The sequence below is a fragment of the Orbicella faveolata genome, unplaced genomic scaffold (assembly GCF_042242905.1).
Source record: "Orbicella faveolata isolate gen_17 unplaced genomic scaffold, um_ofav_v1 contig_35, whole genome shotgun sequence".
In the NCBI taxonomy this organism is placed as follows: Eukaryota; Metazoa; Cnidaria; class Anthozoa; order Scleractinia; family Merulinidae; genus Orbicella; species Orbicella faveolata.
In genome coordinates, this window is record NW_028301564.1 from 911,837 (window position 1) to 927,221 (window position 15,385).

The window sequence follows — 15,385 nt, forward strand, 5'->3', positions numbered from 1 at the left end:
TGCGCTTGGGAAATTTTCTAAAATGGCGGAAAATCGACCAAGTGAATCAAGATGCCTTCATCAAAGGCGGCGCCGGGAGATAATGGACTCCCTCAAAGATTGGGGTTAGGTGTGTATCTTATATTTTCCCTTTCTGTCTTGGTATTGAATACACTTTTTTTCGCCTTGTTTGGGTTCGCGTTTTGCCGCTTAGACCTAGAAAATAATTCAAATATAAGCAATTAGCATTTTATCAACACTGTGTTGAAAAAAATTGGGAAATTTGCATTGGCAATCATTTTCTCACTGGGAGATTATTTGGAGAGCATAACAGAAGTCCTTGAAGACTGCACGACTCTGGGAAATCGTTGAAAGGCGTTCCAGAGGAAAGAAAAAGAATTCACTATTTAAGTTTGCCTATAAAACGAAAAACCCAGTATTTCTTGAACAAAGGACAGCTGGGATTGACATCTGGTAAACATAGCTTCATTTGTTATCGTCTCCATTATATCAGACCTATATGGGTATTAGAATCACAACGATTTCCATTGTATGTGTAATTTGCGTCAGATAAGCTCTGCAGAAAGAGAAGTTGGCGATTACTACTACGTCCTGTCAGAATTTCTCGGAATTTCACACAACACGTCAGCAGGCAAATTCTTGAAAAGCTCTTTCAGATTAGTTATCATTCCGTCGAATAAATCGGAAATAACCCAGAAAGATCTTAAAATATTTCCAAGAAAATGGAAAACATTTTTAATCAAGACAGAATAATCACAAGATGGAACTAAAGATTTTAAATTTTTTTGCGTAAAAAGGAACTTTCAATGAATAAAACTAGAGTGCTTTTAATCCAAAACATTCGCTCGACTTAAAAAAAAAATTAATGCGGCTTTACATCATAGGCTAAGAAAACCGAAGAATTTTCCATTACCACGTCAAGTTCAATTACCGTCAATGTCGATTCTTTTTTTTCCTTTTTAGCGAGCAGGACTATTAAGCTAAGGGCGGAGCGAGAACAATCTGTCATATTCAGTTCCTAGTTGTATAGTTGCAATGTTTTGAAGTTCCTTGGCGAATAAAAGCTTGCCGCCGTGTGCCAATAATGCTTTGCATGAGAGCCCAAAAATTCTATCTCACGCCGAGTAATCAGCCGGGAAAAAAGATAAAAACGAACACGTCTTTCGCTTGATGGTAATGAGTGAATTCACGTACACAACGCAAAAGGTAATGATTGCGCATTCACGAAAGGACGAATTTAAAACTCTGACAACAATACGTCCAATTCTGCGCTCTGTTAGTTTCACTTTCATGTAGTTTACCATCATTAGCTCCGCGAAGTTTGTTTTGCCAATATTAATTCTTAACCAATGAAAAGTGATAACCTTCGTAATTATCTTCTTTCCAGCAGAATTCATTAATATAGGGCTTAGTTCATTCATCAAACTAATTCTACACGTCCAGAAAGGTTTAGTTTGGTGGCCAATGGCGCTATAGCAATGGGCTACCCCTTACACGTGTGTGGCGTGTGCCAAACAATAACCCGATTACACTTGAATTGGAAATTGGCAAGAAACCGCGTTCATTGGTTCTCTTCTTTATTGAGGGGAGACTGTAAGTGCGTTAATGAATTTTAATAAAGGGATTAATTGTCTCAAGCCGATTTGTTGGTAACAAAAATGTTACACTTCAACACACAACTTCACGCATGGATACCGCTTGGAAAAATCTCGCTCCAAAGCTACGGAGACGAAAAATTGCCGCGAACGTTTGATAGAACTACGCAGTTATAATTCCCCCAAATTCCACTAGTTGTTTAGACCGGTGCTAATCTTGTCAGGCCTTGAAAAGATACCCGTAACTGGTGATTGCCGAAATTTTTTGTTATCAATTTCCCCCCGCAGATGTTTCATGAATGAGTTATTTTTTCCCAGCGAACCGGGTCAGCCGAGAGCTGGAACTCACGACCGTGTCAACTCGGACAGGTTCAGCTGCCGTTATACGCACGCGCAGTATTAATTTTTAAACTGCGCTTGCGCATGGGTTTGGAAACAGGTGCATGTGAAGTGCAAATGTTGTTAACACAATGATAATGATTGTCTCTTTCTTTACGGGCACTCTCACTGCATTTAAGAACATTTTCACGCCATGCTAGCAGGCTTCAGTTCGCAGTGAACGTCTCCGAGATGAATCGCGACAGTTTATTGAATAAGACTTTAAGTCCTCCTCTGTCATCTCGAGTACCTATTTCTCATTCTAATGGTATTTCTTACTCTAATTCTTCGCTTTCCGGAGGTCAGATGAATGAGCCAAGCTGGATACCCTCGATTCGTGGATCTACTCACTCGGTATTTATTCTGAAATTTTTATTTGATGCTTTTTGTAATGTTTGCGTTCGCGCGTCGGCCGCTCGGTCTCGCGTAAAGGCGTTCGCTCGTCCGCTCGCTCGCAATTTTCATCATCTAAAACTATTTCTCTGACTTGAACAATTTCAAATTAATATTTTTATTCTTTCTTGTTATAGCTGTCTTTCCCGTCAAGATCTAACAACCTGGTATGTGATAAATAAAATAAATACAACTTGATCGAATTCATTTCCGTTAGTCAACATTACACTCTGGTGCTTAAACATCGTTTTTCCCTTCCTGCATTGTAGATTCCTCCAAGTGTATTTGATGGATTTGATGACTCGCACCTACTCTCCGCCTCGCAGCTCGAGCCGATGCCCAAATATCTCTCGACGAAGCCAAACAAAGCGTCCGGCTTCACAAGTTTGCACAGCTACCACTCGACTCACGGGCACGACACGAGCACATATGATGCGCACGACATTCTGGATCAAATCTCGGCCTCGCTGCAGCCAACAGTAAGCGAGTCTGCGTTTGATAAACCGTTTGAAACGCCATCGCCAGTCACCGCCACGCCTGTGCACTCTTTACACTCAGCTATCCATTCCGCTATTAGCGTGGCGGCCAGTAGCGACGATGTAATGAACCCGCGAGAGCTAGAGTGGTTTGCAGAACGCTTCAAACAAAGACGAATCAAGCTCGGCGTTACTCAAGCGGACGTGGGCGCCGCACTAGCACATTTGAAAATCCCTGGCGTAGGGTCTTTGAGCCAGTCCACGATTTGTAGATTTGAGTCGCTTACACTGAGCCACAATAACATGATGGCGTTAAAACCCGTGTTGACAGCATGGCTAGAAGAGGCCGAGAAAGCGTACAAATGTAAGAATACAACGAGCCAATTCCTTCCTAATTCGGATAAAAAGAGGAAGCGAACATCGATTGGTGCGGCCGAGAAGCGCTCGCTAGAGGCCTACTTCGCGATGAACCCAAGACCTTCAAGCGACAAGATTGCTTCAATCGCTGAAAAACTAGACCTTTCAAAAAATGTCGTGCGGGTATGGTTCTGTAACCAGCGACAAAAGAAGAAAAGAATGAAATTCTCCGTTCATTGAAGGCTCGAAAAAAAACTGGAGTAAAACTGAATTGAATTTCCTGCCGGAAATCCCAGCAAAAATCGCTCCATGGATCGATCGACGTAAGCGCAGATGCAGACACCGAGTGGTCCACAGCAATTTGGAGTAAATTACAAATGGTGAATTTTATTTATATTATAAACGAAAATTTTTGAGTCAATGAATGAAGCAAGCCCTGATTTTTATTGCTGCTACTATTAAGCTATAACAGTTTTAAAAATAAGATAGCAGTTCGCGTCTTTCTAAAGAACGAACGCGCTCTACCTTGAGTGGAAAACGAACTCCGTTAGAAAGCGATGCCTCTGGGCATTGCATTGGAAGACGTTTCGTTATCTCGACGAAACATGTCGAGAACAACTTAAGAGCCCGCAGGTAAATAATATTCAGTGTATACCCTATTAGCTTAACAACTAAAGCAAGAAATTCCTAAGCACGAATCACTTCCGCCAGTAGTAAAATTATTCATAGTTCATATTGCCACAATTTCGTCGAAGTAACGATAAGAGTTTCGATTTAAGGCCCGAGGTTTGATGATAATGAGGCCCGAAATTATTTCGCCTACACCTGTTTCTTTTTGGCAAAATCAATTTCCCCATTTATGAAAAGTTGAATGTATTACTTGCAATTTATGTAAATTTGGAGGTTCTTTGTGAGGAAAAGCCGTTAAGACGTTATTAGTTTAGCACAGAGTCAGTGGAACGACGGAAAATCGTTAAATTAGGTGAAAACAAATATGAAAACGTCCATCGCTTTTCAAACGGTTTTTCTTCAAATAGAACCACCACAGACATCAATTACGCGCCCGGGTTTGGCTTTGTTCGCCAGTGCAGTCCAATGAAATTCATCCTTTTAATTGCTTACAAACACTTCAGTAAAGAACTTACTGCTAGATAGAAATAATGGCATAGGCCCGGAAAGTATATGTATTTAAATATATATTTTGAAATTTTATACGTTGAGGAAACTTTTATGAATTAATCTTTACGATGTATATTTATTAACGCTGTACAAATTTTACCGCTAGCACCACAATTTTAAGTCATTTTCTGAATCTCTATTTCGTTTTTAACTCACTGGTGCTGCGGGAATGTTGTCGATGGTTACGTTATCTGAAAGACCGGATAAAAATGAAAACCAGTGTTCTCAATTTCCAGATTTGTAATGAATTGTGCTTAAAAAGACGAGAAGTTTTAATAAACTGAAGAGTTCGAGGAAAACAGACGAGAAATCGTTTTTATTTGTTTTGCTTTTTGTAGCGCGCTGGTTTAAGACCACCCGTATCTATAATTCCCTTGCGTGGTACATTGTGGCAAAGGCTTTCTTGATTAACAGTCGCTTTTTGTCCGTCTTACAGGTTGTTTGGTGAACTAATGGTGATTTTGATGGCAAACTATTGCTGAGAAAACCGAGTTGGCTCGAAAAAACCGCGTTGTGTTCTTTCCGAACGACATTTTTCGGTTATTTTGTCAGCGAGATAATATCATAAACCCACAAAATGAAAAAGCAAATTAAAAGGGAAGTAATTTTGGGAATTTAAGACGGCATCTTGTGAAAGGCGCAGAAGAAACCACCGCCAGGCCATTACGTAGTATCAACGAACTGAACGTGACGTGGCTGCAACGCGAGAACTTTAAACTCTTTTATTCCTATTTCTAGAGAGAATTTTCTTCTTACATTTTTTTGGAAGCGTCGTTAAAATCGAGAAAATGCGTGAAATCGAGTGCGTAAGATGCCCTCCTTCAACTTTGAAGGGAAATGGCTTGGTTTGAAAGTAATTATTTCATTTTCAGCAGGTGCGCGGATGGAAACTTGCAATCTCCCGCTAGGATTTTCATTTTGAGATTTCCCATACGTACTTAAATGATAATTTCACGAAGTAAGTTGTATTTAGAAGTTTTAACCACAGTTTATGTAATCGAGGTTCGAATCGATTCTGGCGCCATTCCTTGATGGAAATGGAAATGTGTCGCTATTCGGCCCACGACCAAAACAGAGCTGATTCGTTTAAAACAAACGCGATGACATTTACACAAAAGCCTGCGCTTTCTCTAACACCGAAGTTGAGAAGCAACATATTTTTTGGATCGTAAATGGCTATCTTCTCTCACGGACCCGTTTGTGTCGCGTTTTTAAGTCGTCAAATTTACCGCATTGTTGGCAGTTAGCACGTTGTTTTTTCTCGTGGTTTCAAGCGGTCGCACGTGCTAGTTTATAAATGATACTACCAAAAAGTTCTATCCCTCAAAAACTAATTACTCCAAAACTATGCCTACAGAATCCTGTATGAAACAAAGCCAAGCCCTCGGGGAATGAAATTATTTTACCGAAGGTTTTTAAATCCAGGATAGTTTTCACGGAAGCGCTTTTCTCGAGTAAAACGAAACAATTTCGACGCTAACAAAGCGCAACACGAGATCATCTCCCAAGACAAAGACGAACTTCTAGGCAGCTGTTGTTGTATTACATACGACCGACGTCTCCAAATAATACTCTTCGCTGGAGACACTTAATTAGAACTCTTCCAATAAAAATTTTACCGTAAACTGAATAAACAAGACTGGCTATTCCCGTGCGTGTTTATGCCTTCAATCGAAAATCCAGTCTTTGAACAAACGATAACTAGAGAAGTGCGCAGGTATTTTCCTTGACACATCTGTAAAATTGAAGGTAACGAAATATATGAAGAAGGATTATGATAAACTAGTGTTTGAAAATATCGTAGAAGCGGCAATTTTTGAACAGTTGTAAGAGCTTTCTACAGAGGCCGGTTAAATTAAACCTTGCTTGAAGTAATAAAAGCAATAGTTTTGCAACAATGGCTCGTGTTTTTTATGCTGACTATCGCTTCAATGAGCTACCTAAACATAAAAAAAAACTAAAATAAGAATTGGTGACTATACGTTAGGTAAGAGAGCCATGTATTTTCAAATGAAAAATCATGAAAAATGATATCTAAATTTCACAAAAAAAAATTGAACACAAGACCTTGTGAAATGAAATAAAACTGGTATCGTGAGGTGAAGATATTGCATGTTTTAGCCAGGGGCACAAAGTAACTCCTCATAACCCAAGCTAGTTAAATTAAGGAATTTTTCTAATTTGCGAAATAAGAAGCATCACTTTCTTGCCGTTGTTTTTTTCAATGGACCCTCCGTTCTAGTTACCAGAGTTTAATTCTACGTGCCTTCATTGCCTCGTCTTGGACCTGGTACATGAAATAGAACTAAACTTCAAAAGCTCTGGGAGATAATTTATACTCCCAAATAAAAGTACCGTAAATAAGCGTAATAAGGAAGGCCAAAATTGATAAAAAGAATTTTTAGTGCTTCGTGACACAAAAGTTGCCTAAACCTATGTGAAAAGGATGAAAACTTGCTCCATCGTTATCGGCGACCAAGTGAAGTCTCCACCCGGTCCGAAAATATCCTTGTTTTGAGAAACGCAACAGTCAGCTGTGTGAAAGCCAGAACCACATAAGCGAAACCTACAACACCTGTCAACTCGAAAATTACAACGACTCGCTAGGGGAGAGATACAAAGATAGACTTCCTCGCAAACATCGAAATTTTTAAGTGATGATTCGTTCAATGAATAAGTTGGCAAACATGTTCCAAGGCCCGGCAAAAGATACTACAAAGTATTCCAAAAGCTTATACGGGTAGACGTTGTTGACACTGAAGTGTCGTCGCTTTTCTTATTTCCATAGAATCGAATATACAACAAATGGAGTTTATTTCAGCCAGGATGTGTCACAAATTGAAGCTTATGTTTTTTTTTAAAAGAATGAAAAGAGAATCTATCCATGCTTTCTATTGCCAAGGATAGTAATGGAAGATTCTTTTCAATTGATATTTCCAAAACAAACGGAATTCATGATTATGCGAGGTAGGAGGTAATGAGGAAATATAAACAAAGTAAAATAATAGTTTTCGTATGGAATAAAACCCATCTACCTCTCAGTCTTACGCTTTAAGGATATTTCATGTTACAGAGAAATAAATTTCAATATTTACTAAAATATTAAGTAATAGTTTCATGCTCTACACACTTGCAGGTACTTTCATAACTGGTTCCAGTCTCAGGTCAATTTTCTTGACTTGAACACTGACCTATGTCCTTCCTGGCGGCCATTTTGAATTTATCCTTGGCCTTGCAATACGATGAAAAACAAACTTCACTCTCACGCACAGAAATAGTGCTACTAAACTCCATTTTGGAGTGTCGATTGAAGAATGCAAGTATTTTGAATTCCAATAATGCGAGGACGAAACTGAAAAACTTTGTAATTTCGTTTTGGTGCCGTCGCCATCAAACCCAAAGGCGATTAATTACCACACCTCAGCTCACATGAAAAGCAACTGAAAACACGAAGATAAGAAAGTTGTAGCGACGCTACGAGTAGATAAAATTAGCCACCAACTTAAATATTTCATGCTAACATTTGGAAGCTACAAAATTTTAATTATGTAGGAATACGACTTTGAGGCTGTAGAATAATTGTGGAATAGATGCAAGTCCACACAAAATGGAGTTCTTGTAACTGAGGTAAGATGTGTCGAAGAATTGCATCGATGTTTGCATTTTTGTTAAGCTATTGCTCAAAAAACATATTACTACAAGAATAATCCTTTATAGTTGTGTATATGTCGCATGAAATATGCAGCGCAATTTTAATAATGGCGTTTTCTCGCAATCGGAAAAGTTCAGTTTTTGACCTGTGGAGGATGACATATAATAAAAGCTAAATAACTGAGCACAATCATGTTGTCAAATATAACCTTGTCAAATATATTGCGAAGAGATGAATTTATAAAACAGAAAGATTGAAATTAAAATTTCTCCTCAGTGAAGCAAGAACTTTACTTACAGTACATGCATTTTAATGTTTTTAACTTGAAATCCTTTCATCACATTAGCGACTTAAATGGTGGCCAAACTGCACTGCAGCAATGGTTTCACTCCAATATTTGAAGGTTCTTACCTTCTTTACAAGTTCATTGACTGTTGAATGCTTAAAAGCATGTAAACTTTAAACAACTAAAGATCAGAATTATGAAATTTTAAAGCGTTCAAGGGTTTTATTTATTGATAGAAAAAGGTAAGTCGCCGAACGACAGAACAAAACAAGATATTTCAATCCTCATTTAAGGTGCACATGGTGTCGAAGGCTTTGACATGACAAGTTTCACTTTTTATTATTTAAACTTCAGTACAAGCGTCGCGTCAACGCTTGATAATTAGCACCACATAAACGTGAGTTTCGTTATGAGGAAATGTGAAGTTTTCGGTACTACACAGATTAAGCGTCGATAACAGATGAGTTCATCGACTCAAATACCGAAACTCTGGCAAGCTATTTTCACACCGATCAAGGCTTAGCGAAATTCTTCATCAGGTAAGATTGGGTGATTTTAGATCGAAGTACTTTTAAAGTCTAAGACATAAATGTCACAAAATATCTTAACAGGCAAAACTTGTGCCAAAATAATATTTGTGTCCAGCTGATCTCGGAGTGTAAAATGAAAACGGATTGTAATTGTCTATTCTCCTCACATAAATTTCTAAACTTAAAGCAAATTTTACACAGAATGGCTGATAATGAAGTGACTGCAAAACGCATTGTAAGAAAATTCCATGGTAATGAAGTGTATAATTTTCAGTTTTCGGTTTTTGAACTTTTGTTGCATTTGACAAGCTTATTCGTCAGGACGCTCTACATACATGTCAATAGAAAGCGGCAGATTTTGTCAATATGACGCTTTTCAGCAGATATAATATATATCTCTACCAGCTAGTTCATTTGTCCAAGGAAAACTAAGAATTACGGAAATTTCATTCACGAAACGTGGAATATCGAAATTTGTCACATACATCCTACGTGCAATATAGGTCTTGTATACCGTGTGATATCAGTTGAATGAATCGTTGGTTTAGATAATTTTTCGAGGAACTTATAATAATACTGATCGATATCGAAAAAGCAAAGAACGGCCAACAATACTGACGACCTTCGCATTTGCATTATAGAAATAACCATAAAATTTTCACAGTTTGAGAGGACATCATATCATGTGATACTTCCAACAAGAAATAGTAAACTTAACCAACCACCTGCCTCGCGAATGTCTTTGTATTTACTGAGGAAAATTTGAATCATAACAGCTTATACTACTGCCTGGAGGAAAGCTCCGAGAATAAAGGATGACGAAAATAGAACAAGCTTTAAATATAAATCAAACTAACTCAAGGGAAAGGGCTTTTACATTCTCTGTAAGCTTTTAACATGAGAGTAAATTGTTTTATGAAACTCCTTAGCAGTACTCCGCTAATAAGTAGAACATTTTGTATTATTTTATCCATTCTGTTTAAAACTATACTGTTTATAATTCCGCCCTTGAGCCACCGAGTAAAGATGTTTCTTCGAAGATATACCGCTTATGAATTGAATGGGCAGTGAGAGATTTTAAGTTTGAGTAATATATACCTGTTGTATAGACTGGTCGGCCACCAAATAGCGAAGCATACAACCACCTGTGCTACCAAACAATTTCACGTGCTTTGGTTTGAAATTTGCAAGACGTAGGAAGTCAATTTATTTCATAATCACAGAACCTCGCTCGCCCCAAGTTGTTCAGTTCATCCACAGGCAGCATTAAATCTTTATTTAAAAGCTATTCGACTGAAGAGCAATTTCAAATATACAACTCAGAACTGGCAGACAAAATATGGAAAGATTCTCACAGGTTTTTATGGCGTACTCGCCGTTTGCTTAGAATCTTAACAATAGTAAATCGCCAACGTTTATATTTCTAATTATGTCACATGTCGCAGAACAGGTCGCGGTGGAAATACGTGAGATTGTCCACGTTATTTTAAAGGTTGTTCAATAGAATTTAAATACCGTTATATTAAGAGTGACAAAAGCCTATATATGCAGCTAACAGATGTCCTTTCTTTGCTAAAGGTTACTGAAATAGGTGAAATATTGAATTGAGGAATTCAAATCAGTAATTCGATACGATATCAGAATGCATGAATTTGGAGTAAATCCGGTTTGCAATGAATTTACGTTTCACCACAACCTTGCCATTTTCTCCTATCATTGAAAACTGCGTTCCACTTTGTTTCAGGTTTTTATCAGTAAGTTCATAGCTTGAAGTGCAATGACTCCAAATCCTTCATTCTCTTTTTATTAATTCTTTCTTAGCTAACATGCTTTAGTACTTCTCATCATTACCAGTTTCATGTTTATATATTCGCTAGCAGCAATGTGGACAGTCTTCAATGAAAACATTTACGCTACATCTTGAGGGATTGTCAAAATGTATTGATTTAACAAACCAAACTTGAAATTATTTATGATGGTGGAATGCACATCACAAACATTACCAATAACATGTTATACATCAATTTCGAAAGTTCTCTTGTAAAATTTTAAACTTACAGCGAAAAATGTTACGTAGGTAAATAATTGCGTAAAGCTGGATTTTGTATTCTGGGGCGGTGTATTTTGCAGTAATACTATCGAAGAAATTTCCCTTTGCCTATAATAGTTCTGATTATTACATATAACTGTTCATGCCATGTAAAATATTCTCAGTTATTTCCAGAATGAATCTAGAAGATAATTCAATAGTCAAATAAAGGGTGTGACATGACAATCAGATGTTTTAAATTACGCGCTGTTCGTATCATCTGGATCGAATGCATTGTGGACAAAACAAGATTGAGTAATGCTTCTTTCCAGTCATTACTGTTAATTTATTACACCTGAAGATGAGAAATATCATTATCGTCATTACTTATCAGCGACTTGAGGCCATAAAAAGTCACTCCAACTGCAAAAACGATTTTGAAATAGTTCTTCCAACTAGAGTTGACGTTTTAAAACCTGACTCTCCATTATGAGATTCATATTCATTTGAAAGCTACTAACTTTCCTCCAGTTCAGGTCAGAAAGACTGTTTTACATATAAGCCAATGCCGGCATTTCTTTGCAGATGATTTCTCTTTTAAAATTTATTTATTTGGACTTAGCTAAAATGAGTCATTTAGTATAACAGAGTTTACAGATCTAGTAAGATTTTAAGTAATTGTTGTGTAACGAATTATCCTATCTAAATACTTTTAAGCTATGGATGGAACGTACAAACATGCTAGACCATATCTTAAAACTTCACCAAAGTCGTCAAGCACACTAGAACAAAGAATGAGACTAATTTAGAACTTAGACAGCCAGATATATACTTGGACGGGTCTAAACATGAAAATCTCGAGATTGTTCTTTACATATATTTTCTTGTCGATCTGAAGATCTTCTTTGTCCTAGAGGCTGCAATCAACAGGATACATTTTCGTCCTTGCAGGGTATTAGACTGATTATTCAAACTGTTTTTCTCTGCCGACAATCATTCAGTGAGCTAAATTGAGAATCAATGGCACTGTCCAGAATTGCCATTGTTTCAGAGAGGTTAATACGTTTAATATCAGTCTGGTGGAACCTTACAACTGACTTCGCGTTTTACACGGTCGCGTTTTACGCGATCCCTTAGCATGTCGCCAGCAAATTCAACCAGCTATGACTGAGGGTAATTTAATACACTTGTCTTGTTTACAAACTGTTGTTCATTCTGAATCTTAGGTAGCTACATGCTTATCTTGGTTTTGTTTTGCTTGTTTCATTAGCATGAAGACTGACAATTGGTCTACCCCTTATGGAAGGATTAATATTCCATCAAAATCAGACTGTGTCAAAATGCAGCCTCATATGGTACTCATGTTTTAAAATGTCGTTTATCCTGAATCTAAGTTTGCTCCTTATCTTGTTTTATTTTCTATTTATCGCGTTAGCGTAAAGAGATTTGGAGTATATCTACTCTCAAGAAATGGCTTGATAATCCGTTGAGGTAAACCGCCGGCACATTTCCCTTTTTCTCGCAACAAGCAAGTTCCTCCTCCTTGCTCTGTCTTTCTATTTATTTATTTTTGGTTTCTGTTATCCAGTATACAGGAAAGTGAAAATTATAGGCGTAAAGGGATATGAATAGAAGCCAAATAATGAGAGAGAGTTAAAAGAACCCGTGAAGACCTTTCTTTATGTTCTTACGCACGTGTGTGGAGATTTGGAAAAACGAAGGGAAACAGAAAAAGAGAAAATTATACAATACGCGCCAAAAAGCACTTTAGTATATAATACTTCATGGCATGGCATAGGTGAGGCATTCCAAATCTAGGGTCCTTTGGGAGATATAATATATGTTTACTAGGATATCTGCATTTTTCTTATACACAACTTATCGCGGAAAGAACTAAAATATCGCTATATGAGCGGACACTGGTAATGACAGCAAGCGTAAAACTAACTTGAGAAAGGACTAAATAGCCAGAAAAATGTCGCGTTATGCACGGAAACTTATAATGAAGGTTAACGAAAACCTAATTTGAGAAAGTACTAAATAGCCAAGAATGTGACGATATGTGCACGGAAACTGGTAATGACTGTTAACGAAAACCTAATTTGAGAAAGTACTAAATAGCCAAGAATATATCGATATGTGCACGGAAACTGGTGAAAACTGTAAATGATGCCAGAAAAACGTTTATGAAAGGATTTTTTAACAGGTACCGCGTTGACAACCATGATACTTGCCAGTCGTGTTGAATAGCAAGTCAGATTTTCGCGCCAAAACACGACAGCTGAACCACGCATGTCACTTAACCTGTAAATTGCTTTAAGGCTGACATTTAGCGGTACTTTTGGCAAATCCACAATAAACAAAAGCAAGGAGGTTAATATTTGTAAACATTAAGGAGGAGAAGGTTATTTTTAAAGTATTATAATCACGATGGAAGTATAAACTCACTGACAACGACTGATGAGAATGGAGGTTTCTATTTCTTCCATTCCTGTTTTCAAAAACGCACAGTTACCGATCTCATATTCGCCTAATGTGAAAACACAGTCAAGACTCGACTTAACAATTTTACCATACTGGGCTGCGTTGTTCGAAAGCCAGTTAACGCTAACCCAGGGTTAAAAGTTAACCAAAATATTAATTTTCCTTGTATAAAAATGTTTTCCACTGCCTATGTTTTGAGTAGTTTGAGATTATTCAAACTCAAAGCTGAAGGACAAACTATATAAACAGAAAACTTCACCGAGTAGTTACAAAATTGTTTCACTAACTTAGCTTAATCGGGCTTTGAACACCCGGGCATTGAACTCCCATGAATCCAGTATATACAGAGGACCCTATTTTTTTATTCGAAAACTCGATTCTATCATGCTTTTGAGAACGACTTCAAACTATACTACCGACGGACTAATGGACTAATGCCAGAAAAGGTTACAGGAAATGACTGAAAATCAGAACAATCCTGGACTATCGTGTGCTTGGCACATTCAACAAAATGCCACCCAACGAGATACTTCTTTGAAGTGTGAAATCGTTACTCAGTTTTCTGATGCCAATTGTCCCAAAGCGTTGTTGGCATATTACGGTTGTGGAGAGGGAGGTGACGACCAACTGAGGTCCTTCTTTTGTAAAAGGGTACAGTGTCCCAAACTTTTGACTAGGATTCTACAACTTAACAATTTTCTGAACCCCCTTGCCCCAGAGCATTGCTTGAATGCTATGGTTGTGGAGAGGGAGGTGAAAACCAACTTAGGCCATTTGTTGCAAAAAAATGCAATGTCCCAAACTTTTGACCAGGATTGCACAACTTAACAATTTTCTCAACCCCCTTGCCACAGAGCATTGCTGGAATAGTATGATTGTGGAGAGGGAGGTAACGACCAAATAAGATTATTTTTTGTAAAAAGTTGAAGTGGGCCAAAACTTTTGACAAGGCCGGATTGCAGAACTTAACTTTAGCAGAAGAAGCACGCACTGATGTAGACAGGCGGATTTTTGTTGTCGGCCTCTAAACATTTTTTGTGGCAGTAGTTGAGAGAATTTAAATCATATTATTATGGTGAACGGTGAGAAATTTGTCCTGGACTACATGCCTTGCCGTTATCTTGTGTATAATTTGGCATTTTCTATGAAGACTGTCACTTCAGACTACTATTAAATATTCATGGTGTTACGTGTGCTCTTATTCCATGTGGCTTAGATCCAAATCTTATTCTCGATTTGTCGCTGGAGGTAAACTATGCGAAAAATCTTCTAAAGAGCACTTGAACTTAATTTAATCTTAATAGCAAATTATTTTGCACAGTTTGTGACAAAAAACAGCGACAGACTATGCTAATCACTTATCCTTTTCCCTTTACAGAGGAAATGAAGCCAAACAAAAAAAATAAATTGGTGAAATGCAGTTACTTGTAGTAAGAACGATTCTTAATTATCTAAAAGTAATTATTGTTTGGAATAAATTTCCACTTGGAATGATAAAAATTGGTTTCGAAAAAAAGCGTTCTTTTCTTTACTTGTGGGTGTGTTAAAACTCATTGTGTCACTTCTAATATAAACTTGCTGGAAAGACGTGGATGCTATTTCACGTAAGGGTCTGTACAGTTATAAAGTGCAATGGTAAAGTCACACTCAGACCTAGACTCAATACCCGCGCAACCACCCCTCTCCCCCTATCCCTCCCCCCCCCCCCCCCCCCACCCAAAAATAAAAAATAAAAAATAAAAGCTTAGGGAGAACCTATCCAGCCTAACTCAGACCAAACTGTCCGATACTGCAGAAGCTTATCGCCGGTTTCCTGGAAATAAAGAAAACTTTACAACTCGCCCTTCCAGCATTTTGGCAGGCTACTTTCACTGCTCGCCGGTACTCGCTTATACTGCTGGGTGTAGAGAGGTGCTGTGAGAGTAAAGTGTCTTACCCGAGAACTCAACAGAATTTCTCCGTCCGGTGCTCGAACCCGGACCTCATGATCCATCCATAAAGCCAACAATAAGGCCGCTTTCCTTCT

At 37.8% G+C, this 15,385-nt stretch overlaps 1 protein-coding gene and 1 long non-coding RNA gene across 3 annotated transcripts; both read left to right on the forward strand.

Annotated features, from left to right (window-relative positions):
• The first annotated feature begins 39 nt into the window (after nucleotides 1-39).
• On the forward strand, nucleotides 40-4,681 carry LOC110056709 (POU domain, class 4, transcription factor 3-like). 2 transcript variants are annotated; one of them, XM_089272798.1, is made up of 4 exons: nucleotides 40-109; nucleotides 2,280-2,327; nucleotides 2,504-2,533; nucleotides 2,636-4,681. In XM_089272798.1, the coding sequence occupies exons 2-4, from the start codon at nucleotides 2,280-2,282 to the stop codon at nucleotides 3,437-3,439; spliced, it is 882 nt and encodes a 293-aa protein (XP_089128924.1). In that variant the 5' UTR covers nucleotides 40-109; the 3' UTR covers nucleotides 3,440-4,681. The 2 variants fall into 2 exon arrangements, with proteins under 2 accessions (XP_089128924.1, XP_020618882.1); XM_020763223.2 differs by lacking the exon at nucleotides 40-109 and having other exon boundaries at nucleotides 665-2,327.
• Nucleotides 4,682-8,587: 3,906 nt separating this feature from the next.
• On the forward strand, nucleotides 8,588-15,036 carry LOC110056712 (uncharacterized). Its single transcript, XR_016201814.1, has 2 exons — nucleotides 8,588-8,855; nucleotides 12,146-15,036. It is a non-coding gene; the product is annotated as an uncharacterized LOC110056712 (long non-coding RNA).
• Nucleotides 15,037-15,385: the final 349 nt, after the last annotated feature.